Source organism: Herpailurus yagouaroundi, unplaced genomic scaffold, assembly GCF_014898765.1.
Source record: "Herpailurus yagouaroundi ecotype Mexico unplaced genomic scaffold, PumYag 28, whole genome shotgun sequence".
NCBI classification, from domain to species: Eukaryota; Metazoa; Chordata; class Mammalia; order Carnivora; family Felidae; genus Herpailurus; species Herpailurus yagouaroundi.
In genome coordinates, this window is record NW_024412376.1 from 31,843,414 (window position 1) to 31,868,686 (window position 25,273).

A 25,273-nucleotide genomic window follows, 5' to 3' on the forward strand; every position below is an offset into this window, starting at 1 on the left:
TGGGAGTGCATTGGATGGATTTTGTTAACAATCTTAGGAAAGTTCTGCCTGAAGCAAATGAAAATCACTTGTTCTAGGATGCTACAGCAAGGCAAGAGAGTACAGAACCCAGTTGTTAATTTTCTGTACACAACATTCTTATTGTTTTACCCAATTAACAAATCTACATTCATAAAGGCCATGCCATTTTACTGGGTCTGTAAAATGTGACGGAGGCACAAGTAACCTTTTATTCTTGAAGCGTGGGGGTATGAACTACATAGACAAAAATTTACCTCTGTGAGGATGACAAAGGGCAGTATTCTAAAGAGCATTTGAATTTCTAAGATTGGGAAATTTCTATCAAAAGTTCATATAAAATAACAGGAAAAGATTTAGGAGATAGAAAACTTGCTTTTTGAGCTCAGAGATAGTCTGTATAATGGTTAGGAACTGAGATTCTGGAGCCAGCCTTCTACATTTCCACCCTGATTACCAATACTAATTTTTTAACATTGAAAAGTTACTTAATCTCTCTCTGCCTCGGTTTCCTCAGGAATAATTATATTGTTTATATAGGGGCCATTGAGAGAATTCAATACTTTTATACACATGAAGGATTTAGAATAATGCCTATACATGATAGGTTCAGTGAGTATTACATATTAAGAAAGTGATCATCCAGAAATAATAGTAGAGGTCAATACCAATATAAGAATTAAAATATTTTATCATTATTTTTATTCATTAAATTTTAAGTAATTCCCAAATCATTAATTTTTTCTACTCTTATGGACTTCCATACTTATATTATAGATCTTATCCTATTAAGTTTTAATTATTTTTGACTAGTCTGTTTTTTTAATAAGCTGTGAATTTCTCAAGGGCAAGTCCCTGTCTTATCCAGCTCTGTAACCTTCCAGTTAATAGCAGAGTATCTGAAAATGTCACACTCAGGGCGTTATATTTTTGGCCAAAGAAAACTACCTAGTTATATTAAAATATTAAATCAAAAGTGTCAAATTAAATATGTCAGAAGTGAAAGAAATAAAAGTGTAATTGAAATAGAGAAACAAGGTTTGTTAAGAGAATTAGAAGTTTAGAAAATAAAAAATCAAATGAATAGAAAATATTAAGTATTTTTACTATTTAATGAAGTTCTTTCTGTACTTGTATTTTCTAAGAATAGCTATTTATTTGATGAGAAATTAAGGAGTGTTTAGACAGAGGAGGACTAGCAGAGATGTGTTTGGGGAGATGTTTGCTTCTACCTTCAACCAAATAAGTTATACATATTTCTTTGCACTTGCACTTGAAGACTTTTTTTGGTCCCTATTCTGTTCTAGACACTTGGCAGGTTTAGTGCTGGTGATAAGATGGGTGAGACAGTGTCCCCGACCTCAAGAGTTATACAGTCTAATAGCATTAATAGAAAATCATAATAAAATGTATCAGGCATCATAATTGAATGTTAAATTCTTTAGAAATAAGTAAGATGCTATTGGTTCTTATAGATTGGTAGAGAATGTGGATGAAAAACGTGACATTTAATCTAGAAACAAAATCTTGCAGTATCAGGTGAGTATAGGAGATAGGAAGAGAGTTTCAGAGAGAGGGATTCTAACAAAGGGCTAAAAGTATGAAAAAGTTGAGTGGGAAAATTATGCTTATGGAAACCTCCTGTGCCAGTAGGTAATTTTCTCCCAGGTGGCTGTGAGTAGTAAACTTATGTTCACAAATTCAGCAAACAACAACAATATGACCTGGTAGGTCTTTTCCCCCTAGAGTTGTCTTTTGTTAGTCAACTCTTCTACCTTTTACCTGGCTTCTAATGATCTAGTTCCTGAATATAACACATTAGATTAATAGGTGTTAATCTTTGACATGTTGCCTTCCACTCTTTTTTCTATGCATCACTTTTTTTTTCACTTAATGATGTGATAATAGTAAAAGTAAAACTTCCAACCAACTATCACCTAAACAAGAGAAATATAAGTTCTCACTAAAAGAATATTTTGTTCTGTAGGAGTATCCAAATGCTAGGCAAAGAAAGATTCCCATTGTAGCCGCCATGATAGATTATGAGAGTCTTCCAAGCATCCCCCACCTTTTATCCCTACTACTCAGTGATCAAAGATCTCACCTCTGACTTTCAGAGATCACTCATAGACAGGTGCTCTGACAACAAGAGACATACCAATCCAGGGTCTTGGACACTGGGATTTCTAAGAGTTTGGATCAGTTCTATTGTTTTGCAGAAGTAGCATACTGCTAATGACACGGACAGTCAAGAAAATTTGATAGAAGAGGATCCCATGATCAGTGACATTGGTTATCAGGCACATTATTGGTTAGAGATGTTGGTGACTGAAGACAAGTGACCAAAGTCATTGTTAAGGAGACACTGGTGATGAAAATAGTGTGATCGGTGATATTGGAGACACATGGGAGTGCTCAGATCTATCAACTGTTAGAAAAACATTGATCAGTGACATTGCTGATCATGTTTCTTGATGAACTAGGACATTGGTGACTGGTAGCCTTGTATTTATTGGTAAGTCCAAGCAAGCAATTAATATAGTTTTTTGTTCATTTGCTAGCAAACAAAGAGATGATGTAAGTCAGATACTGTCTTGTCTTCAAGTAGTGAAGAAAGTCTGGGATTAGCTTTGGCAATACTGGTTGACATGCTGAATTGGCAGGGACCTAAGGAGCAAAGATGGCCAAGGCCCAAAGGTTTGGAAAATATATGTTACTGCTTTTTATTCTTTGTTGAAAAATCTTCACAATTTCTCTTTATGATGAGAATCACAGTTGTTCACTTGATTACAGAGAATATCTTGCTAAGGTAAAAGACATGGGAGTGTCTTATTCTAAGCATTAAAAATGACCAACTCTAAACTTTGAAGGTGTAGGCGTGCTAAGAACTGAAACATTATGGTTTCTAGAGAATTTTAATTGTATAAAGCTAAGTATGCCCGTTAAAATGAAATTCAAGTGTCTGTTCCTCAAAATCACTCCAATTATGGTTTTCTTTTTATCTCTATTAATACTTTCTTTTTTTATAAAAATTTTTTTTTTCAACGTTTATTTATTTTTGGGACAGAGAGAGACAGAGCATGAACGGGGGAGGGGCAGAGAGAGAGGGAGACACAGAATCGGAAACAGGCTCCAGGCTCTGAGCCATCAATCAGCCCAGAGCCCGACGCGGGGCTCGAACTCACGGACCGCGAGATCGTGACCTGGCTGAAGTCGGACGCTTAACCGACTGCGCCACCCAGGCGCCCCAATACTTTCTAATCAGATTCTTATCAATATAGGTCCAGATGTTGTAAGGGACTTCTAGCTGATCTCCTTGTCTCTATCTTCCCCAACTGCGATTTGCTGTGCAAATTATTGCTGAGTTTATTTTTTCCTACTTTCCTTTTAATTGTACTAATTGCTTCTCACAAGAATGAATGAATGAATGAATGAATGAATAAATAAATAAATAAATAAAACTCAGAAGACTTCCATTGGATTGGAAAATAAATTTTAAATGCCTTCGTGCCTTACTGGAGAAATTTAAACATATACAAAAATAAATGAACCCTCAGGTACCTGTCATCCAAATTCAACCATTAATCAATTCATAACCAGGCTTGTTTTAGCTGTATCTCACGCTACTTCCCAAGCCCACATTAATTTGGAGCAAATCCCAGACATCATATTCTTTCATCTGTAAATATTTCAGTTTGTATCACTAGAAAATAAAACACACCCAAAAGAAAAATTAACAATAATGCCAGTCACATATCCAGTCAATGTTCAAGTTTTTGTCTTATAAATTATTTATTTATTTATTTGTTTGCTTGCTTGCTTATGTATTTATTATTTCAGGTTGTTTCTTTGAATCAGGAGTCAAAGAAAGCCTAGACTTTGTGATCAGTTGATATGTCTTTTAATCTATGGATTCCACCCCCCCCTCTTATTTTTCCCCCCCTATTAGCCTACTTATTGAAGAAAGCATATGTCTTGTTTTCTACAAGTTCTAGATTTTGGAGTTTGCCAATTAACACTTCTCTGGTGTCCTTATTTGTCCTCCTGTCATGTGTATCCCATATACACTGGTATGGAGTTTATAGACTTGATCACATTTAGATTTCACTTATTTTCTCAAGACTTCTTCATAGATAGTCATGTGTTCTTCTGCTGGGAGAGATAATGTCTTTTGGTCTTTCTTTTTTTGCAATGGTAGCAGCTACTGATGCTCAATGTTGATCCATCAATTCAGTAGGCATTGAGAGACAGAGATATTTTAATTCCTCATCTCTTCTTCCTTTATTAGCTGGAGTACTTCTCTAAGGAGTAATTTCCCTTCATCTCTTATCTAGTTATAGTTGGTATGGCTGACATAATACCTGGTTGTCTAGTGGTACCATTTATCTAGAAAAATATTAACACCACTTTTAAGAAACACTATGACCTGGGGCACCTGGGTGGCTCTCTTGGTTGAGCGTCCAACTCTTAGTTTCGGCTCAGGTCATGATTCATGATTTGCGGTTTCGAGCCTCACATTGTGGTCTGTGCTGACAGTGCAGAGTTTGATTGAGATTCTCTCTCTCCCTCTCACTCTTTCTGCCTCTCTCTTTCTCTTTCTCTTTCTCTTTCTCTTTCAAAATCGATAAATAAACTTAAAAAGAATAATAATAATAATAAAAAAAAAGCACCATGCTTTGACCTCCTAACTTCCTTTCCATTCTTATCTTCCATCTCTTATGTGTACTTCTGCACTGTAGGCTGAAGGGTTAACTGCAGGGTTATGTGTGCATGTGTCTGTGTTATAGTTTGGTTAATTTACTGTCTATTGGACCCCTCCCCAACCCTCCGCCATGCTTTACTCACCACTGTGCCACTGCTTCTGCTCTCTCAGCTAATATGCAGCCTGTCCGTCACACTCCAATCAAATCCCTTCTTTGCAAAGTCTTCTGGAACTAATTCAGTCGTATTAAGCTTCCTCTTTCCTCTGAATGTTCAATATCATTCTAAAAAATTTCCACAAGTTTTGAGTACATTAAATTCACAGGGCAGCAACATAGAATAGTAATGATGTAAAACAATAGTACTGATATAATGTTGGCTTCAAATCCCAGCTTCTTCAATAGTTAGCTCTGTAATCTTGGGCAAGTTCAAAATCTCTGAGCTTTGCTTTCTTTATTACTTAAATGGAGAAAGGTGACTTTAGTTGGAGACTGATGTGAAATGAAATGCTTATCACATGAAATGCTTATCATGGTACCTGCCTCCCTATGGTCTGAATGTTTGTGTCTCACCAAAATTCATATGTTGAATCTCAGCCCCCATGGTGATGATATTAGGAGGTAGGGCCTTTGGGAGGTGACGAGGTCATGAGGGCAGAGCCCTATGAGTGGGATTAGTACTGTTGTAAAAGAGTCTTGACAGAACTCCCAAGTCTCTGGGACAGGGTGAGATGTTGGCAGTTTGCAATTGGGAAGAGGACCTTGACCCAAAAGAGATGATGTTGGCACCCTGTTGTCACACTTCCAGCCTCCAGAACTGTGAGAAATGAATGTTTATGAACTACCCAGACTGTGGTATTTTGTTAAGGAAGTGTACATGGACTAAGGCACTGGCAGATAGCAAGTACTCGATCAGCTCAGATATCATCTAGAATCACCCTGTTTATAAGAATTTGAATGTATATATGTACACATAGCTATGATTTCTTGAATCTCCAAATACTGCAAGTCTTTAGTAGTAGGGCTCATGTAGGTTTTTCTGTGAATTGTCTGCAATAAAGAGCAGCTCACTATATAGCATTTGATGCTGTAGGAAACCATGTAATCCTATGAGGTTGTTTCCATGGACCTGCTGCTCAGGTCAAGTTGGGGTAAAAGGCTTGTCATTTTTTGCACAGATGGGGGAACTTCAGGAAAACCTCCTTACATGTCTGTTAACTGAAAGGTTCTCAGGCTACAGAACCTGGGAAACTAGTTGGGATTATATTCTGAGATTCTGTTCCTCAATGTCTCCATTCCCTTTGTTGAGACAATGATAACAAAACAAAACAAAACAAAACAAAACAAAACAAAAACACCTCAAAGAACAAAGACTAACATAACAAACACAATGTTTCCACCTTTTAGGATTATCCTGTCAACTTTTTTTTTTTGCATATTTGCTTTTATAATTTACTTTAAAAATATAAACACATTAAAAATACTTCAAGTCCCCTTTGGCCATGTCTTCAAGTCCCCTTCCTGCACTTTCTCCAAACAGATGATCACAGTCATGAGATGAGTGTGCATGTTTTCAGCCAATTGAAAAATAATTTTATATGCATAGTAAGTGGATATTTGTGTGTTTTTAAAAACTTAGATACTTTAAATGCAGTTGACCACATATTACTCCTATACTTTTAAAAATTCGAGAGAGGCAGGGTTCTCTGTGGTTTTATGATGCCAATAAAAGGGGTGGTGTGGGAGGTGGATATTAGAAAGATTCTATTCCTGAGAACATCGATGTAAAGGTCAGAAGCCAAGAAATATTCCCTAGGTTGAAACAGCCTCTTAATGTAACAAATACCTTAAGGCATTTATTTGTTGCTTTTGGCCACTTCAACATCATGTGAAAGGCTTTCTTGGCTTCGGAGCAGTTTTATTTAAATAGTTTGCTTTATAACCATTTGTTCTGTTTCCTGTTTGCATAGCATAGTACTTTTTATTTTACTTTATAAACAAAACCCAGGAATTATAAGCATACAGGATTCTACTTTTGAGGTTCAATTCAATTCAACACACTTGAATTGAGGAATTTCTGTGTTCTGTCTAGACAATTCCTAATCAATCTGTGAGGCTCAGTCATCATTTGAGATTTTGAGACTTGGCTTTGAATCTGACACAATGTCATTTCTATGCCTGGGAACTATTGTACTCTTGTTTCTCAGTGTAATTCCTCTCCAGATGTCCTCTTGGTTAATCCACACAGTCAATTCCCCTTTGACTATTCATGGAATACATCCCATTTACACATGCTCGCTCCTTCAGAATCCTGTCTTCCAAAGACAGTCTGATAAAAGTCTTTGGAAGTCTGTGAAATCTGTCCCCCTCACTGAAGAAACTGACCTGCTAGCTTGTACCTGTCCCCTTAGCAGTTAGGCCTCAAAACCTTGGAGAGATTATGAAACCGAAAGTAGAATTGTATTGGCCTGTACTTCAAAAGGCAAATAGTTTCACTTTTTCTGACCTTCAAGTGGAATGTACGTCTGCTGCTAAAAACTTTCTACAGCAATATGACAGGATTGAGAAAGTAAACACAAAGGCACTGGCCTGTGAATCTCTGTTTTGGGCTTTGACATCATTGTTCTAGTGAAGGCCTGACTTTTAGAAACTGTGTTCTCTTACTTCACAGCATTTAAGCTATTATTTTTGATTTTTCATGGAGACAACTTTGAAGAGAAACAGTTGTCTAGCCATACTGACCCTGGTTTATCACAGAAGCATGGCTTATTAGCTACCTGGCCTTTACAACAAGAATGCATTTCTCTGGATCCTGGTCCACTTCCTGCGTTAAGACTGCTCTGTGTTTCAAAGCATATCCCTCCTGTTAAGGATCATACGGGTTCCTCAGATGTCTGCTTCCAACTTAAAAGCTTTTAGAATTTTATATATTCTTTCCGCCTACTGTCTAGCATTTATTCTCAGAGATTTCTGGCATTGATTATACTTAAAGCCTAATTTGCATAAAACGTGGACTAGGAAATTGACTCACAGAGTCTGCTCTTTTATCAGTCTGAATCAAAGGGGAAAATGTCTGGTCAGGTAAGTTATATTCATAAGCTTCATATTGCTAAGTGACAACCAACTGAGCATTCTGGGGTCAATTCTAATTTAATTATTAATCAAAAGCACAGTATATGTTATTTAATGATATGCCATTTTTACTTATTTCAACCCTTGCCATGGAATTTATAGACTGGGCTGAAATTGATTAGTGCATAATTACTATGTCTCAATCCTAAATCTTGTATACATAGCTGGGCTGGAGAGATCAATGATTTGAGGCAGCCTGTGTGATTCCATAACAACCTTTCAATATTCAAAGATTGTTTAATGCATCATTTGAGCTAGCTTTGGGATTGGCTTCGCCACTAATCCTATGCCACTGAACCACAGACAATTTGAAACCAACCTTAACTGCTGTGTTCCAGGAAAATAGGAGGTCTAAGCACCGGACCTGCATAAAGCCACCAGGAAGCAAATAAGAAAAGCATGGAAAACTCAATATAAATTATATTTTCATAGGAACACTTGAGAGGACAGGCAGATGTTCATCTGGCTCAATGTTTTTTGATGTAATTATTTTTAAAAGATTTATTTTGAAAACAATTTTGCCCACGGGTGCCTGGGTGGTTTAGTCGGTTAAGTGATTTCAGCTCAGGTCATGATCTCACTGTCCATGAGTTCGAGCCCCACATTGGGCTCTGCACTGTCGGTGCAGAGCCTGCTTGAGATTCTCTCTCCCTCTCTGTCTCTGTCTCTCTCTCTCTCTCGTCTCTCAAAATAAATAAGTAAACATGAAAAAAAAATAATTTTGCCCAATGAAGTAGATTCAGAGAGGGTTAAGTGAGAGCTGGTGCATAAAGATGCTGTTAGTTCCATGCCCTTGGCAACCATATTCAAGTGTTTGTTTATGGACATAAATAACTAAGAGATAAATGGAACTTAAAAAAATTATTACCAGATGGGATTGTTTAGGGCAATGGCTTTCTTGTGGCTATTTCAGGGGGTCCGTGAGGTCAACACTATTTCCATAATAATGTTGAGACTGTTTTTTGCTTTTTTCATTATGTGGATATTCTCAGTAGTGGGTGAATCTGTTGGTGCCTCAGCATGAATCAAAGCTGGCACCAAATTGTACCAACAGCTGTCCTACTCTTCATTGCCACTGTGCTCACATGAAAAAATACAGGAAAAAAATGCCTGATTCACTTAAGAATTTCCTTGATGAAGCAACAAAACTATTGATTTTCTTAAATCTCTACTGTAAATATGCATCTTTTAAAAATTCTGTGTGGTAACATGGGAAGAATGCCTAAGGCACTTGTAATGCCTCCCACAGTGCAATGTTTGTCTTGAGGAAAACTGCTTATGCAATTGTTTGAATTGTGAGCTGAACTAGCTGCTTTTTTCATTAAACACCATTATAACTTGATAAAACAATTCCATTTCTCTTATTAATTTTGTTGGAAAGTGTAGCAATTTCTTTCAAACAGTTTAACATTTGGTGGATGTATCAGTGTTATTTTTAATTTTAATTTTTTTCAAAAATTATTTATTTGTTATTTTTAAAGCTTTTATTTAAATTCTAGTTAGTTAACATATAGTGTAATGTTGGTTTTAAGAGCAGAATTTAGTGATTCATCACTTACATATAATACCCAGTGCTCATCACAAGTGCCCCCCAGTGTTATTTTTAAATGAATTAATACATAGGTAGTTAATGTTTTTTATGTTTAAATTCTATATAGTAATTAGCCCACATAAATTAATCCCTTTTGGTGTCTTCAATGACTGTATGTGTCAAAGGTTCTTAAAGAAACTTTGAGAAGCGTGGCCTAGGGTCATTGTTCTGAAATAAACTTCCCTTTGTATCAGTAGCTTATAACTTCACAAGTATTACAGCTCTGTGATTCTAAGATTCTGTGATTTTGATTTTAAGATCCTGAGCTTTTTACAATAAAATGGATAGAGGAAAACATGAAGGTCTTGTCTAAGGAGAGGTTTTTTGTTAGTTAGCTATCTGCATTAGATAGGCTTCAATAGGTGAGCTGAGTGAAGCCGGCAATCATTCCTTCATTTTTTCAACAGTTTGAGTATGTGCACGGTGCAAGATGTGATATTGATCGATGTGGAGGATACACAGTGAATCATACTTAGAAGCATCCAGATTGTAATCTCCATGAAAACAAGAAACTTGTCTTTTCTACCTCAGGTGGCAGTATGATGAGTCAGGCAGAAGTTGGTAGAAATTCACGTCATACACTAGTTGTATCTCCTTGGACAAGTTACTTAGGATCTCAGCTTTTTTCTTACTTGTAATGTGGGGAAAAACTGATATGTATCCTTTTAGGTTATTTTGATAAAGACTTTATGATATAAACTTGGGTTTTGTATCCAAGTTCCATAAAGGGCTTTATTTTATAGCTATTTGCTAACTCAAGGAGCATAAAAGCAAATCTATCTTCAAATAGGAACTTCTGTGTGTACATGTAGCAATAGTCTTTGAAAAAAGTTTAATTTAGGAAAGCAGAATTTATTTATTTACTTTTTTCCCAACAAGTATGTAATATAGTATTATTATCTATAGTCTGAGCCTCAGAACTTATCCCTCTTGCAGCTCAAAGTTTGTACCCTTTGACCAACATCCTTTCATCTTCCCACTTTCCAGCCCTTGGCAACCACCACTCTACATTCAAGCAGTACTTATTTTTCAATAACCAGAGAATAATCCATCTGTCAGAATTAATTAGCTTTTTATAAAAAGAACCAATTTCCATTGAAAGATATGAGTTTAAATAGCTTTGGGATATGCTATATTAGCTTGTGTTAATCATGGTTAAAGAAAGAGTCAGTGACACCTGTTAAAGATAGTAAGGAAGACTATTCAAGATGATCCTTGTAGGGATAGGAACCATTGCAATGGGATTTTCTAGTGGGGGAGACAGATAAGGCTCCAATCTGAATACAGCATAGTCAAGTGTGAATGTGTAGCCAAGGAGCAGGATAGGGGTCAGTGGATGGCAAATTATGAAGAGGAAACACCAGGGGTAAGAGGAGTTCTAGTTTAAATGGCCTAACCATATTCTTGCTGGGTGATCAGACCAGGGTGATCAGACATCGCCCTGGGGTCAGTGGAAGATGAGGAAGATGAGATATTGAGAGTTATCAGGTATCAGTGGTGGGGGGCTTCTGGTTAAACTGATTTACAGGGTTTTGCTAAAACTATATCAAAATATGGAAGGCCAGAGAGAAAGTTTCAGGAGCCTGACTAAAGTTACATCAAGCAAAGAATCTTTGTCACTGTAATCAGAATTGTGTTTTCGCGTAGTCATTTAGATGATCTTGTTTTTGCCAATCTCCTTATAATAAAATACCACATTATTGGGGAAACTAAAATTGATAGAAATTCCATAAAAATACTAAAAGCTAGTACAGTCAAGTCAAGCAAAAAGTTTTCAGTAACAGTATTTCCTCAGATGTAAATGTTCGTAATCTTAAGCTTGTTTACAACTCTATTTAACGTTAAATTGTTAAAAATGGTGTTTCATTTCCTCAAAAGAAAGCACTTTTTAAACATTTGGGGCGCCTGGGTGGCGCAGTCGGTTAAGCGTCCGACTTCAGCCAGGTCACGATCTCGCGGTCCATGAGTTCGAGCCCCGCTGAACCCGCTGGCTGATGGCTCAGAGTCTGGAGCCTGTTTCCGATTCTGTGTCTCCCTCTCTCTCTGCCCCTCCCCCGTTCATGCTCTGTCTCTCTCTGTCCCAAAAATAAATAAACGTTGAAAAAAAAAATTAAACATTTTACTTATACCAAGGTTACTTTGTTTTTGGTTTACATTTCTTTGTTTAATATAAACTCATTCCATAAATCAGAACTTCATGAAACATAAAAATTATTGTTTTCCGTAGTCTGAATGTTCTTTATAAATCTTTATAGGAAAGTGGGTGTGTCTTTGGCAGAGGCTGCTTCCTTGCAGCCCTGCTTGTGCAGATTACAGAAAGGGAATTTTCTTTGTCTAAAAAGAGATAATCACTTGTTTGGTGACTCTCTCCAGAGTCTTAATGTGGCAGAATGATGTTTGACTTCAGGTACTTTTTCTGAGGTACAGTATATGGATTCTAAACATGCATCCATAGAAATAGATCCAAATATATTGCAGCCTTAAAAAATGCTTTTGTGTGTAAATACTGTTATTTCTTTACTTATGATTCAGTAACATGGAAGAAACTAGAGATTCTGCATTCACTTGGTTCATATTGATAGGTATCTTTATGGAATTCTAAGATTAGGTAGTATAGAGCAATGGCTGCTATTCACAGAGGCAGAGGCAAAAGAGAGCCTGTGGCCACTGTTAGATGTATGTATTGCAAACTCATTTTACTTTTCTCATTGTTCATCAAATGTTCTGCTAGTCACGTTTACATGTGTAGTAATTTAACAGGCACCTGTTGCCATGGCAGCACAGAACAAAAATGAAACCTATTATTTTATGAGGTGAGAGTTCCCAAGTGATACCGGTGTAGGTTGGTGAGACCACTTTTGATTTTGCTTGTGTGTAGTTCCCAAGGTAAGACACTAAGTCTGTAATAACAAGACTGTATTATCCTACCACGGGGACTGTAGGATTTGTTTGAAGTTCCTCTTTATGATCTGGTCTACCTTCACACGTTCATTACACTACAGGGATCCATCTAGTTTTTCACTGATAGCATGGCAATCATACCCTGGTTCACATCAAGACAAATTCATATAGAAGGATTTTCCAATGTGAGTTAATAGCTTGTAAGTAAGTCTATATGTTTTTGTGTTTCTCTGTACCTAGGGTGGGGCTGTTAATGGTAGCAATTCTCACTGTCTTTTTGCATTTCAGGAGCACCTGGGTAGCTCAGTCGGGTTAAGTGTTTGACTCTTGATCTCAGCTCAGTCATGACTCATGGTTCTTGGCCCCACATTGGGCTCCATACTGACAGTGTGGAGACTGCTTGTGAGTCTATCTCTCCTTCTCTCTCTGCCCTTCCCCCGCCCATATATGCACACTCTCTCTCTCTCTCTCTCTCTCAAAACAGATAAATAAACATAAAAAACAAAAACAAAAACAAAGTGAATGCCAACTTTCAATAGTTCTTTTCATAATAGACATTTATCCAGTGCCTACTAGGTGCCAGGCCTTGGATGAGTTACTATGGTAAATTGTGAAATTCCATCTATTCCATGTCTTATTGTATTTCTTAAACTCTTTCTCTAAAAATGCAGTTTTCTTTATAAAGGTTCTGTTTTTAAGTGGTTAAAAAAGCAAACAGCTTGAAAAGAGATGGTGATATTGACTTCCCAATCAGAAACACACGTACATACACACATATGCTCACTGAGACCCTTTAAGAGGTATGCGGAAACTGAGGTGGAAAAAATTTACAGGGTTATGTAATTTAACTAAAAAAGTTGAGTGAGGAAAATATCTGGATCAGAGGAATTTCTCATGTAGATTAGGAAGAACATCTTCATTTTATTCTCTCTTCAGCTTGCCTGGGTTCCCTTTAGTTTTTGTTCTTTTAACATTTCCCTCGATGCCCTGTTCTTTGCCTTTTACCTTTCTTCCAGCTCTACATGAGAAAATGATAGTGAAACGTGAAGACACATCAGATTTTTTGGCTTCCCTTATCGGTACAGTCCTCTCCCTCAGCTTTTCCTCTGCTACCTGCCTTCACCTTCACCTTAGCGACAGTGTAGTCTTGCACTATGCCACTCAAAGTGTGATTCAAGGACCCTGCTGATTGACTAGTCTGTGACAAGTACAAAAATTGCAAGTCAACACTTAGAAACTTTGGTAGCAGTTTGGTAAAGTAATTTCATCTGTTGATTCTAACAAACTATTTGGCTGGTATTTTGTACTTTTAAAAATTTTATTTCTCTGAGGGTGCCTGGGTGGCACAGTCGGTTAAGCATCTGACTCTTGGCTTGAGCTCAGGACATGATCTTGCGTGGGATTGAGGCCCATCCAGCCCTGTGCCATGAGCATGGAGCCTGCTCGGGATTCTCTCTCACTCTCTCTCTCTCTCTCTCTCTCTGTTTCTCCATCTCTCTCTCTCTGCCCCTACTCCACTCACGCTCACTCTCTCTCAAAATAAATAAACTAAAATTTTCTCTAGTAATAAATTATTATTTTTAAGTTTATTTATTTATTTTGACAGAGAGTGAGAGCACAAGCGCAAGCAGGGGAGGGGCAGAGAGAGAAGGAGAGAGAGAGAGAATCCCAGGCAGGCTTCATGCTGTCAGCGAGGTCCTGATGTGGGACTCAGAGCTCAATCCCACCAACCATGAGATCACGACCTGAGCCCAAACCCAGAATCAGATGAGCTTAACCAACTGAGCCACCCAGGTGCCCCTATTATTATTATTTAACAGACGACAACCCATGTGAATTGTGGGGCTGAGGGAAAGAAAAATCAAAACCGCTTGGTCTTTCACTACAGACAGTCTGAGAAGCGCTGGTCTAATGTACTCTCAGTTTTTCTAAAGGTGTCTTGATTTCCTATTTTCACGCCTTTGCTTATTTTTTTAGCTAAGACTTCCTGTCTCTCAAAACACAACTGTAATATCTTCTCCTTCATGCATTTTTTTTTAAATTTTTTTTCAACGTTTATTTATTTTTGGGACAGAGAGAGACAGAGCATGAACGGGGGAGGAGCAGAGAGAGAGGGAGACACAGAATTGGAAACAGGCTCCAGGCTCTGAGCCATCAGCCCAGAGCCTGACGCGGGGCTCGAACTCACGGACCGCGAGATCGTGACCTGGCTGAAGTCGGACGCTTAACCGACTGTGCCACCCAGGCGCCCCTCCTTCATGCATTTTTACCTAAACTCCTACACTGCAGTTCTTCGTACTTCTGCTGAAAGCTTATAACCAGCATTTGCTGAATGCAGTAACATTTACTATTCTATACAAAGGCACTTGGCTTTTTTGCAGTGCCTGCCACCTTGGCTACACCTGAGAGATACAACCAGGATGGGAAGGAGCATGGACTTTGAGATCATAGACATCTGGGTTAGAATCCTGAGTTCTGTCATTTATGAACACAGGGACCTTGGGTCAGTCAACCAGCCTCCTTGTGCCTCTCTGTCTTTGCTTATCAGATGAGACTGTGGGTAGCACCCATATCTTCAGGTTGCTCTGAGGATTAAATGAAGCAACACGTGTAAAGCATTCAGCGCACAGTTCCTGGCACAGAGTAAATACTCAGTAAATGACTGCTGTTATGTTTTTCATTAATATTAGGAGCACTTTTAGAATATTTTTTTCTTGCTTTTGTTCAGGCATTGCCTGAAATTCGTCATTTAATCCCATTATTTTGAGGAAAAAGAAAATGTGAAGAAAGTACCTCAATTGCTTTGATAGACCCACATTTTGAAGGCACAGCTAGAATGGGTGGTGTGCAAAAGGGTGGAAAGTCATTGGATTTCTGTAGATTCCTAAGGGGCTCTGGAGAGCTAGTCAGTGCGGTGCAGGCATCCTTGTTTAGGCTCTGTAAACATAACTGAGTCACTCAGGAGATGTTTTCATGCAGGCAAAAGTAACACCACCAAAAGGAAAATGGAATTAAAAAAAGAAACTTTAGGAGAAGGCAGTCTATCTAAAAATATTGCCACGACCAACCAAAAAAAAATTTGGCTGGAACACCTGGATTTTTTCTGAGTATAATTTTAGTTAGGTAAACATTGAAAAGATATATTTTCCTAAAAGAGGACAGAGTAATTTTATGGAAAATGATGGTTGGCAGTAATCTTCTGATTCAGAAGTTCAATTTTGTAAAAGATTTTCCTTGTTTAAAGGGTGAGAGGTTGTGAATTTGAACAAGTTGCAGAGATGATGATCAATGCTCATAGTCACTTACCTGATACAATTTACCCCCAGTGAGCCTTCTTTGTAGGATAATTATCTAAGGATGCAGACATGTTCATGTGAACTACAGTGCTTAATTATGCGATAGTTAAATGAAATGATTGTTTTAATGTGTGCACTGAAAAGTATATTAGCACCATATTATGGCTTCATAGCTATCTAGGATATGCTTTATCAGGCTTTAAAAATAGGTACACTCTCTTGGCAGTAAGCAGATATATATTCAATATATAACTAAATTAAATGCCAGGCACATGGCACTGAATTTAAGGGAGTGGATGACGGTTTTGTGGTCAAATTATTTTGGGTATATTGAATGTGAATTCAAAAGGAAGACTATAAACAAAATTCTGAGAAGAGCTAGGGAACAAGATTTAAGAGCTACGTAAGCCCTTGCTAGACAAGGGCAATAATACAAAGACATAATTTACTATAGTTAGAGGATAAGAAAGACAAAGTAAAACCCAGATTATTTAGGCCTTACAGACTGGTTCTGTATCTGTAGGTGTACACACAAACACATACACACATACACACACTCAACACGTGTTACTGTACCCACCGACTTCAAGTGTAAATCTGAATAAAAGGAGGGGTAAACATCTTATGGAAGAGGAGTTGAGTTGAACACACACACCCGTTTTTAATAATAAGGTCTGTTAGACTTGAATGGCACAACAGTCTGTCGGGGAAGTGGTGAAATCATCACAGACTGTTGAGTGATTCAAAATTAGATCAGATAAAGCACTTTAAAAATACACTGTAGGAAACAATCTCATGCTGGGAAGTCAATAAAAAAATGACCTAACTTGGTCTTTTCCACCTCTAACTTTTAATGCTTCCTTGTAGTTTAAAAATAGAAAAGTATAATATTTATAGAAGTACCGAAAGTTGGGGTCTAAACTCTAAAGTGCTTATCGTTTAACACTAATATATTTGATACTCATGGCTTTGTTGTAGAAATGACAGAAATGTAGCTATAGGTCTTAGTCCTTTCTTCACTGGTGTGAAATCAAAAACGAAGAGAGCTCAGGGTTCAGGACACCATTTGTGAAGAGTTTGATAGATTAGTCCTTATAACTTCAGTTCTAAACCATTTATCCAACATAACAGACCTTGATGTTGTAGTCAAAAGTAAATAGGATTTATTTTTTTCCCATGTATTATATTTTTACCCGTGTATGCCATTATAATCGCATATAAACATATGATGATGAGGGGACAATGGTATAGAGAGTTTTGGAGAATTAATAGTTAATGTAGCAAAAAAAAAAAGGGAGATTGGATGAGAAGCAGCTTCTAGAAAGCCTATTTTTCATGTTCCCCCTGATTCCCTGATCTTAGCTTAAATAATTGCCAATCAGATACAATCTCTTTATGTCACTTGGTTTCTCTTATATTCAAAGGCAGTCAAGTTACTACACAAAATTAATCAGGCTGTGTGAAGAGAAAGGGCACAATATATTTTTCTAATAGTTTCTGATCTATGCTTTTTTCATCTAACCTATAGTGATTTGCTTGGGGCACTCTTGCTCACCTTTGGGGAACCCCTGTCCTCATGCCAGGCAAATACACTTTAACCAGAAGTGGGAACTTACTGTTCTCTGGAGTCGGCCTCTGTGACCTTTTGGAGAAATCATTGCTGAGACTTATAGCCCCATGGATCAGCTGCCTGGAACCAATCCTGACAGAGGCCTCCCTTTATCTGTAGGTTGCTTGTGGATCAGCAGTATACCCCCTGAGCTATCCACATGCCTCTTGGCTCACTGACCACCCCTGTCCCATGTTACTGGTTTTATGCAAATGTCATAGAAAATTGGCTTAGGTTGACCTCTTTTTTAATCCTTGTTTCTCAAAATCTTGCTATTTGATACAAAGTCCACTTATGTGCGGAAAACAGAGGAAGGTCATTCGTCCAGTTCTTAAAGTTTGCTGTGGTAGTGAGACAAAAATAAATGACCACTTCATTTCCATCTGGGAGTAGTGGTGGTGGGGAGGTACTGACCATGGGCAACTCTTTTCCTTGGTGCCCAGCCCACTGATAGGTGGTAGAAGGTGTTCAATAAACATTTGTTGGATGAATGAGTGAATGAGTGGGGACCATTTCAAAGTAGGCTAAATTTTGACACTACTCTCTCTGCATTCCTTCCCGAGCAATTGGCCTCCTCGAGTGGCTAGCCCCACAGGATCTACAAAAACACAAGGGAAGAGAAAGGATGGGAATGACTGCCAAAGGAATAAAAGTGACAGCGTTCAGTCCAGCTGTTTTTTGAATCATGAGCATATGTACTTTCTTCGACTAGCCTTAAACTGTTCACCATGATGTGTTAGGGGGGAAATCATGGAATTTTGGAGACAAATATAGTTGTGTGTCAATCTTTGCTACTTACGTATATTCTACCAAGAGCAGATTATTTAACCTCTCTGAGGCTCAGTTTTTCTTCATTAGCGTGGAGAAATTGCCTTTTGTCTTCGAAGCTTGTTTTGAGGTAAATCACATCATATAGTGTGTGTGTGTGTGTGTGTGTGTGTGTGTGTGTGTGTGTGTGTCTCAACAATTATAACTGTTTTCAGGTTTTTTTTGAATATCTTCTGGGTGCCTGCGTCAGGGCTGGAGGGTGTATACATATTTTAATTAATCTTCTTACTGACTGTAAAAAGTATAGTACAATAGTATCATTCCCATTATACAGGTAATTAAGTTGAGAGTCAGTGACGTAAAGGAATCTACACAAGATTGCATAGCTAAGTGTGAGAACAGAGATTTGACTTGAAATTTATCTAATTCCTAAACTGAGGCTTTTTTTTTTTTTTAAGTAGACTTCACTCCCAGTGCAGAGCCCAGTGTGGGGCTCAAACTCACAACCTGTGAGATCAAGACCTGAGCCAAGATCAAGAGTCAGACGCTTAACTGATTGAGCCACCCAGGGGCCCCTAAGCTGAGGCTTTAATTTACCCTGATTAATAAATATTATTTCTTTCCTGCCCCAAAGAAATGAAAATAACACAATTTTCCCTTTCTAATTAATCTATTTACCTCTTCTGTAGGGTAGAATCCCTATCCCTGTAATAAACCCCACTGGGCCCAATAGCTTTGTTCATTCTGCTCACTTATTTAGAATCTAACTGTGGGGTCCACGCAGGCAGTGTTTTTTTTGTTATCATTATTGAATGTCACATCTTTTCCAAAGATTTGTTCTATGTTATTTCAGGTTAGATAGTGTAATACTAAAGTCCAGAGAAACTAGGGGATGCAGTAAACTTTTAGAGCCACTGAGATAACTCAGGTTTTCTATAACCCAACCCAAGGAAGAAAACAAGATACAGCCTTTAGCTATGTGAAAGTGCAGTGGTTTCCATCTTTTGTCATGAATACAGTCAGAGATTCTTCTGGCCATGTGTCTACATATGATGTCAGTGGGAATTTTTAATACTAAGGGTGGAGATGTCTAACTTGGATGATCTGACTTTGGAACTGTTAGAAGCTGGAAATGCTTTTAACCATGGCTGAGTCAGAAGGATATGAACCCTGGACTTATTCTGACAGTTGCCTTTAATTAAGTGAGCCCGACCTTATTAGATTCTGGCAAGGCAGCTATTTAGAAAACACTAATTCTTTGGAAATCTAGCTTTTCCAAGTTTTGTTTTTGCTCAGCATCTTGGATATTGTTTTCGTTTTCCATTTTCAGATTTATAATCGCTTAGATATAAATTGCTGTGGATTCAGACCTCGAAAGGAAGATGCCTGTGTACAGAATGGACTGAGGCCAAAGTGTGACAACCAAGATTCTGTGGCTCTAGCACACGTTATCCAGCGAAAGCATGACCCAAGGCATTTGGTCTTTATACACAACAAGGGTTTCTTTGACAGAAGCGAAGATAACTTAAACTTCAAATTGTTAGAAGGCATCAAAGAGTAAGTTTTATGCTATAGTAACATCTGCAGGACATCACATTTCTGTTACATAAGTAGTACAGTTTTAAGAAAACTTAAATCCTGTTTAACCTATTTAATCCTGATTTAACCCTTGAATGGCATTGTGGATCTGGAATCTGGGAATGGAGGTCCCGTAATGGGAAACAGACCTAAGCCAAAACAAACAAGATCACCGTCATGGCGTCACTATCACCAACCCATGCAACCTAGAAAACTCTTGCTATATTTCACATCTATCGTGTTGCTTGTCCCTCAGTGGAAATCCATGTGGGTAAGGGTGGAAGCATGCAGGGACCTCTGTAATAGGAATTGACAGAGCATGGATGAGCATGTGGCAGAAGCTCCATTATCAGGCCATGGGGCAGGGAAACTAACAGGCATGCAGATATTGACATGGCGGGATGTCCAAAGGCGCAATAAACTCAAGAGACTTCTGGATGCAGTAGGAAATTAGAGCTAATCTGCTGACTAGGACACAGTATTAAAGGACAGCGGCCATTTAATTCAGGTAGAAAGGTTTTGGAACATTTAGAAATCTTTCCAGTAGGCATAGACTATGGGGAAAAGTATCTTAAGCTTATCTATTTGGAAATAAAGGAAACTAACGGGAACCCTCCTGTAGAGTCTGGGCTATTCAACCTTGGCTGCAGCCACTGAGGTTGAATTTCAGGCCCCAGCTTGTAGCCACTCTTCTTGGTCTTCCTACCTTAGTCAGAAATCAGAGTGTCCGGGACACTGGGGTATGTTTGAGACTTGAAAATAAGGGGGTGCATTGGTGAAAGACTGAGCCAGCTATGTGAAGCTAAGTGACTTCTAGAGAGCACATGGATGAGTCTAAAACTGAGGGTAGAACTCCAGTTTTCCAAATCCAAGTCCAATAATTTTCATGCAGTAACTTGTGTGGTTCATGCTGTTATTTTTATTCTTGTTAATAACACTGAGGCCTATTTCTTTAGTTCTTCCTAGCACTCTGAATCAGCTAATGTGCATTTTATGTACTTTCAAGACTAAAGGTAATACTGTTCCTATGAGAGTTTCATGAGCCCCAATTTCATGAGTTTTTGCCCTGTCTTGCCCTGTTAATACTCGTTTTCACATCTCTTTGTGGATTTTAGGTGAATATATAGCAGATTCTTTCTTTAAAGTGTTAAACTAAGGAAATTTTATATGTAGAAAAATTTACAAAATGCATCACTTACTGAGTTGATGTCATGGAGTCTTCTTAAATCTCTAAATTTTCTTTAGGAATTAGGAGTGCTGGAGAATATGGTCCATCCATTCTATACATTCATATTAATGTGAATACTGTTTTATTTATGCTTTCAAAGAAGATTTAACATTAAATGCAATATGAGGAGTAATGAGTTTAAAGTTAAATTTTCTTTGAATAGGTAAATCACACTTTGCAAAGCAAAAATGAGGACTTTGCTAGCCCAGATTTATGCATAGACTATTCCTATTAATCAATATAATGCACAGACAGGTAATTTTTTTGATTTTCCTTTATGAAAAGGATTAGTCACTAACGAGATCCATGATTTTAACAGTTTCATCTCATACACTCTGACACAGCTAAATTAGTTGAGGGGTCATAGAACTTATATATCATGGATTATTAATATTTCATAGAGGAAAATGCTTACTTAATTAATACTGTGGCCACTAAATTATATCGTACATGTCTCTAGGGAGCTAAGAGCATCTTATCAGCATTATTTAATTCCATTCTTACTCAGATTCATTAAGCACGTCCAGCATTGTGGCCTTTGGTCTTTCTGCAGCACTCATGCCCCTTGAATGCCACCCCTAGCTCACTCCATTGAAATTTGGAAAAGGTGTTTCAGAGGCCTGAAACTTTGGGCTATTTGTACATCTCAAACAAGTGTATATTCTTGTTTTCGTTTTTAAGGAGCAACTAAGTTTACTTGAAAATTACTATTAAACCCCCATGATTTTATTGTGCGTTCATCAGTATTTGAATGAAAGCTGGATGGGGCCAATGGGAGATTCAAACATTCCTTAAGATTTTGAATCAGAAACTTGACAAAGTTCTTCCGATAATGTATGTGCTAGACCCTCCGTTTTTACTTTCTAAAAGAAGAGCAGGACATATTGCCCCTCTTAACATAGTTCAGCAAGGACCCTTCCGGATTGGCCTCAGGTTTTCCAGGGATGGTTCATTGTAGTATGCCTTGGCTCTAAAACTTGAGTTTTGCTAAATTTATTTGAAAACAATTTAATATTCCAGTTTAGTGACATGCTCCCAGATTCTCAGAATTCCTGAAGTATAATCTGAATCAGAAGCAATTCTTCATTTAATTGGGCATTATGTAATGATTTCTTTCTTTTTTTACTACCTACATTTTGGATTATTTCACATTAAATTCAGGCGTGCGTTTGTCAGCATTTTGCTTCTCACATTTTCTTGCATAAAACCCCACATTGACACTTATGAGGATACTATTCTACTTGACAGATTGAAGAGGTTTCCATGGGTGAAATGGAGCTTAAGACGGAGGAAAGTATTTTTGCCCAGCTAACAGAACTCTTTAATTCTGTGCCTCTCTTTGCCTACAGATAATGACCTTAAGTAAGACATTAGTATGTCAAGTTCTCAATGGAAAATTCAGCATAGAAAATTCAGTTCCCTTGAAACATATTCTTCTAGTATATTATTATTAAGAGCAGTATGTCAGTTTGACAGTGACAAAAATGTTTTCATTCTCCAGGTACCATTTGATAGTGTGATTTATGCCAGATTAATGAAGGGCAAAGCAATTGGGTAAGGCATAATATTTCTAAGCAATTACTAAGAATGAAATATCATTTTATCTTCTCAGGTTTCCCGAATCTGCAGTTTCTGTTTTGAAGAGCCAGCACTTGCGGCAGAAACTCCTTCAGTCCCTGTTTCTTGATAAAGTTTATTGGGAAAGTCAAGGAGGTAGACAAGGAATTGAAAAGCTTATTGATGTAATAGAACAGAGAGCCAAAATCCTTCTCACCTACATCAACGCACATGGGGCCAAAGTATTACCTATGAATGAATAACGAAAGGATCTTCTGGCTAGAATACTAGATATATTTTCGCATTTGGCTTTGTTTTGTTTTGTTTTGAAATCAGGTACACAAACCTCAAGTCCTTTTAGGAATGAGGCAGCGTGGAGCAATACATAAAAGAAATGAATTTGACCAAGTGTATATGATGGATCTGAGCTCTATAAGCAGGCTTAAAACCTTTGAAAAAACATACTGTTCAAAAAATATTTGTTTATATTTTTCTCTAACATCACATCATAGGAGTCTCAACATCTGGTTACAGGTGGCTGCAATTATTATTCCAGTTAGCTTTGTCATGCCATTTAACAGAACAGCGTAAACCAGAGGTGCGGACTCCTTTAACAAGGCATATTTTATGCCATATTGACTGCTCTGACTGAGTACTGATAGGAATGGCTCTTGATATTCTTTGGCTGCTGATTGTTAAAACAGGGCAGCCTCAATATGACCCAGAGGCGATTCTGCATTGGAAACCTGAGGCTGCGATCTGCAAAAACATCAGGGTATGCGATAATTCTACATAGAAATGGTGGGTTATTTGCAAAAGCACCAGTATATATTTTATTTTATTTTATCTATAAATGATCAGCCATCTCTGATTCTGAGCAGCAAGAATCACATTTTCCATTTTTTAAATAAATTTATTTTGTTTTCACTATAGAAATCATCCAAATCTGACGGTTTATATAGTAGGTAGTTTTGCTTTCTCAGTTTGAGTCCAGTTTATGTCTAGTGGCTTAGAAATTAAATAATTTTAAGGTACAAGTTACCTATTTGGAAATATAATTTTAGAATGCCTTTTTTAATGGATGCTCTTTTGAAAAATTTTGTCATTTTTACAGTGGATACACTATAGTTTTTGTATATTTTATTAATAATAGTGGATTTCTTTAGATTTGTTCTAATTACACTTAGACTGATTTAATTGATCTTGCTCAGATATTGACAATAGAACCAGATAGCGAATGTATTTAAATATATTGTTTGGCTTATTCTAATATGAGAAATATGAACAAAATAAATTAAAACCTGACTCTTTTCAATTCTCTTCAATGACTAGAACTAACTGTGAATTTGGATACAGGCTCAAATAATTCTCCCCAAACTCCCTCTGCCTTCATTTTAATTAGGCATAGGGGCGTGGACATATAGTTTTCATGTGTTGGGTCTTTGTGTTTTGGCAAGATACCATTGCATTTTCTGTGTCCTAATCCAGGGCAAATTAATATCACCATAAATTAGAACTATTAAAGGCATTAAAATGAAGACTTTTTTTTTTTTTAAATAACTATATATTCCAATTTATACAAATGTGTCGAGGCAAAATGTCAAAACAACATGGTAACTACAAGAGGTAGTTACCTTGGTAAGGCCAAGGAGAGAGGGGTCATTTGATTATCTAATTATAACTTTTCTAGGCTCACATTCATGTACTGTTTTCTAGCATCCTTATTTGCTGGGTTGACCTTTGGAGAAGTGGTCTTCAGACCATTCTTTTCTGCCATTCTCCCTCTACAGCTCTGAGTTCCTCCCTCTGATTCTACACACTCAGCAAACTCTGACTCTCCTGAGTCTCCTCTTTTACCTGATGTATTTGGGCTTTTTAAGTCCCCCTTTCCCTCATTAATCAGTATATTACTAAAAAAATTGGCCTAACAAAAGTTTGGCGACCCAGGTTTTATATTGAGCCATTGACTTGAAAGAACTCTTTGTGAGGTTGCCTTATACCTTGCCTTATCAAGCTGGCATGTTTGCATTTTCATATGCTTTTTATGGAATATATCATCTTTATCTAAATTTGGGAAATTAATGGCGGGGATTCCCATCTCCTCAGAAAGGAGCTTTAATTTTGTGTCTCAAGCTACACTGCTTTTGGGCAGCCGGGTTCACTCTTACGTGGGTCTAGACTTCCTTATTTCCCTCCAGTTATTCTGACATGCATAATATTAAATGAAAGGTCCGGGAACACATGTTTGTTTTAGTCACCTTTGCTTTTTAACAATGCAGTTTGTGTTATAATCAGTGAATAATTCATGATGCATTATTTTTGAATAATGGATAGCTGCAGCGCCAGGCTTTTAATGTTAAGTAATGCTCTTTTCTCTTACTGAAACAATGAGAGTACTCGGAGCCTTTCAAATGCACTCAGATCATGCCCCGGTTTGGTTCACGTAAGCATATTATGTGGTTTATTTATAACTTGATAAATTTAAAATGAAACAATTTACCTTGGCAGACATACAAAAGCTGATTGTTGTGTGATTTATTTTCTTTAAGCTGATAATATGCAAATAAATGCATATCTGAAAAATCTATAATAAAAATATTAGAAATTAAAGATGTGTGCCTTTTGTTTTGTAAATGGGTTTTCTTTTGATAGATTACTCTTCTTCAGAAGTTAAATCTAGAAGACTGCTACCGTTGCCCATGGTGAAAGAAACAATTGAACCATTAAGAGTTTTATTGGATTGTGTTTATGTATGCATATTTGGTATTGTTACTAGTGATATCATGCTTTCTCTTGGCGCATATACAACATTGTTTTAGGTGGTATGCAAATTAGTTAACAGATGTCACAAACTGTGAGAGGTTAGTTTTTGTTTCTGTTTGCTGGGGGTGAGTC

At 37.4% G+C, this 25,273-nt stretch overlaps 1 protein-coding gene across 2 annotated transcripts in view; it reads left to right on the plus strand.

Moving 5' to 3' along the window:
• Positions 1 to 24,988, plus strand: part of GASK1B (golgi associated kinase 1B) — a 49,091-nt gene extending 24,103 nt beyond the window's left edge. For both annotated transcript variants that reach the window (XM_040471593.1, XM_040471596.1), the window contains exons 4-5: positions 19,346 to 19,572; positions 22,434 to 24,988. In XM_040471593.1, the coding sequence (XP_040327527.1) occupies positions 19,346 to 19,572; positions 22,434 to 22,641 (435 nt within the window). In that variant the 3' untranslated portion in view covers positions 22,642 to 24,988. The remainder of the gene's footprint in view (positions 1 to 19,345; positions 19,573 to 22,433) is intronic.
• Positions 24,989 to 25,273: the final 285 nt, after the last annotated feature.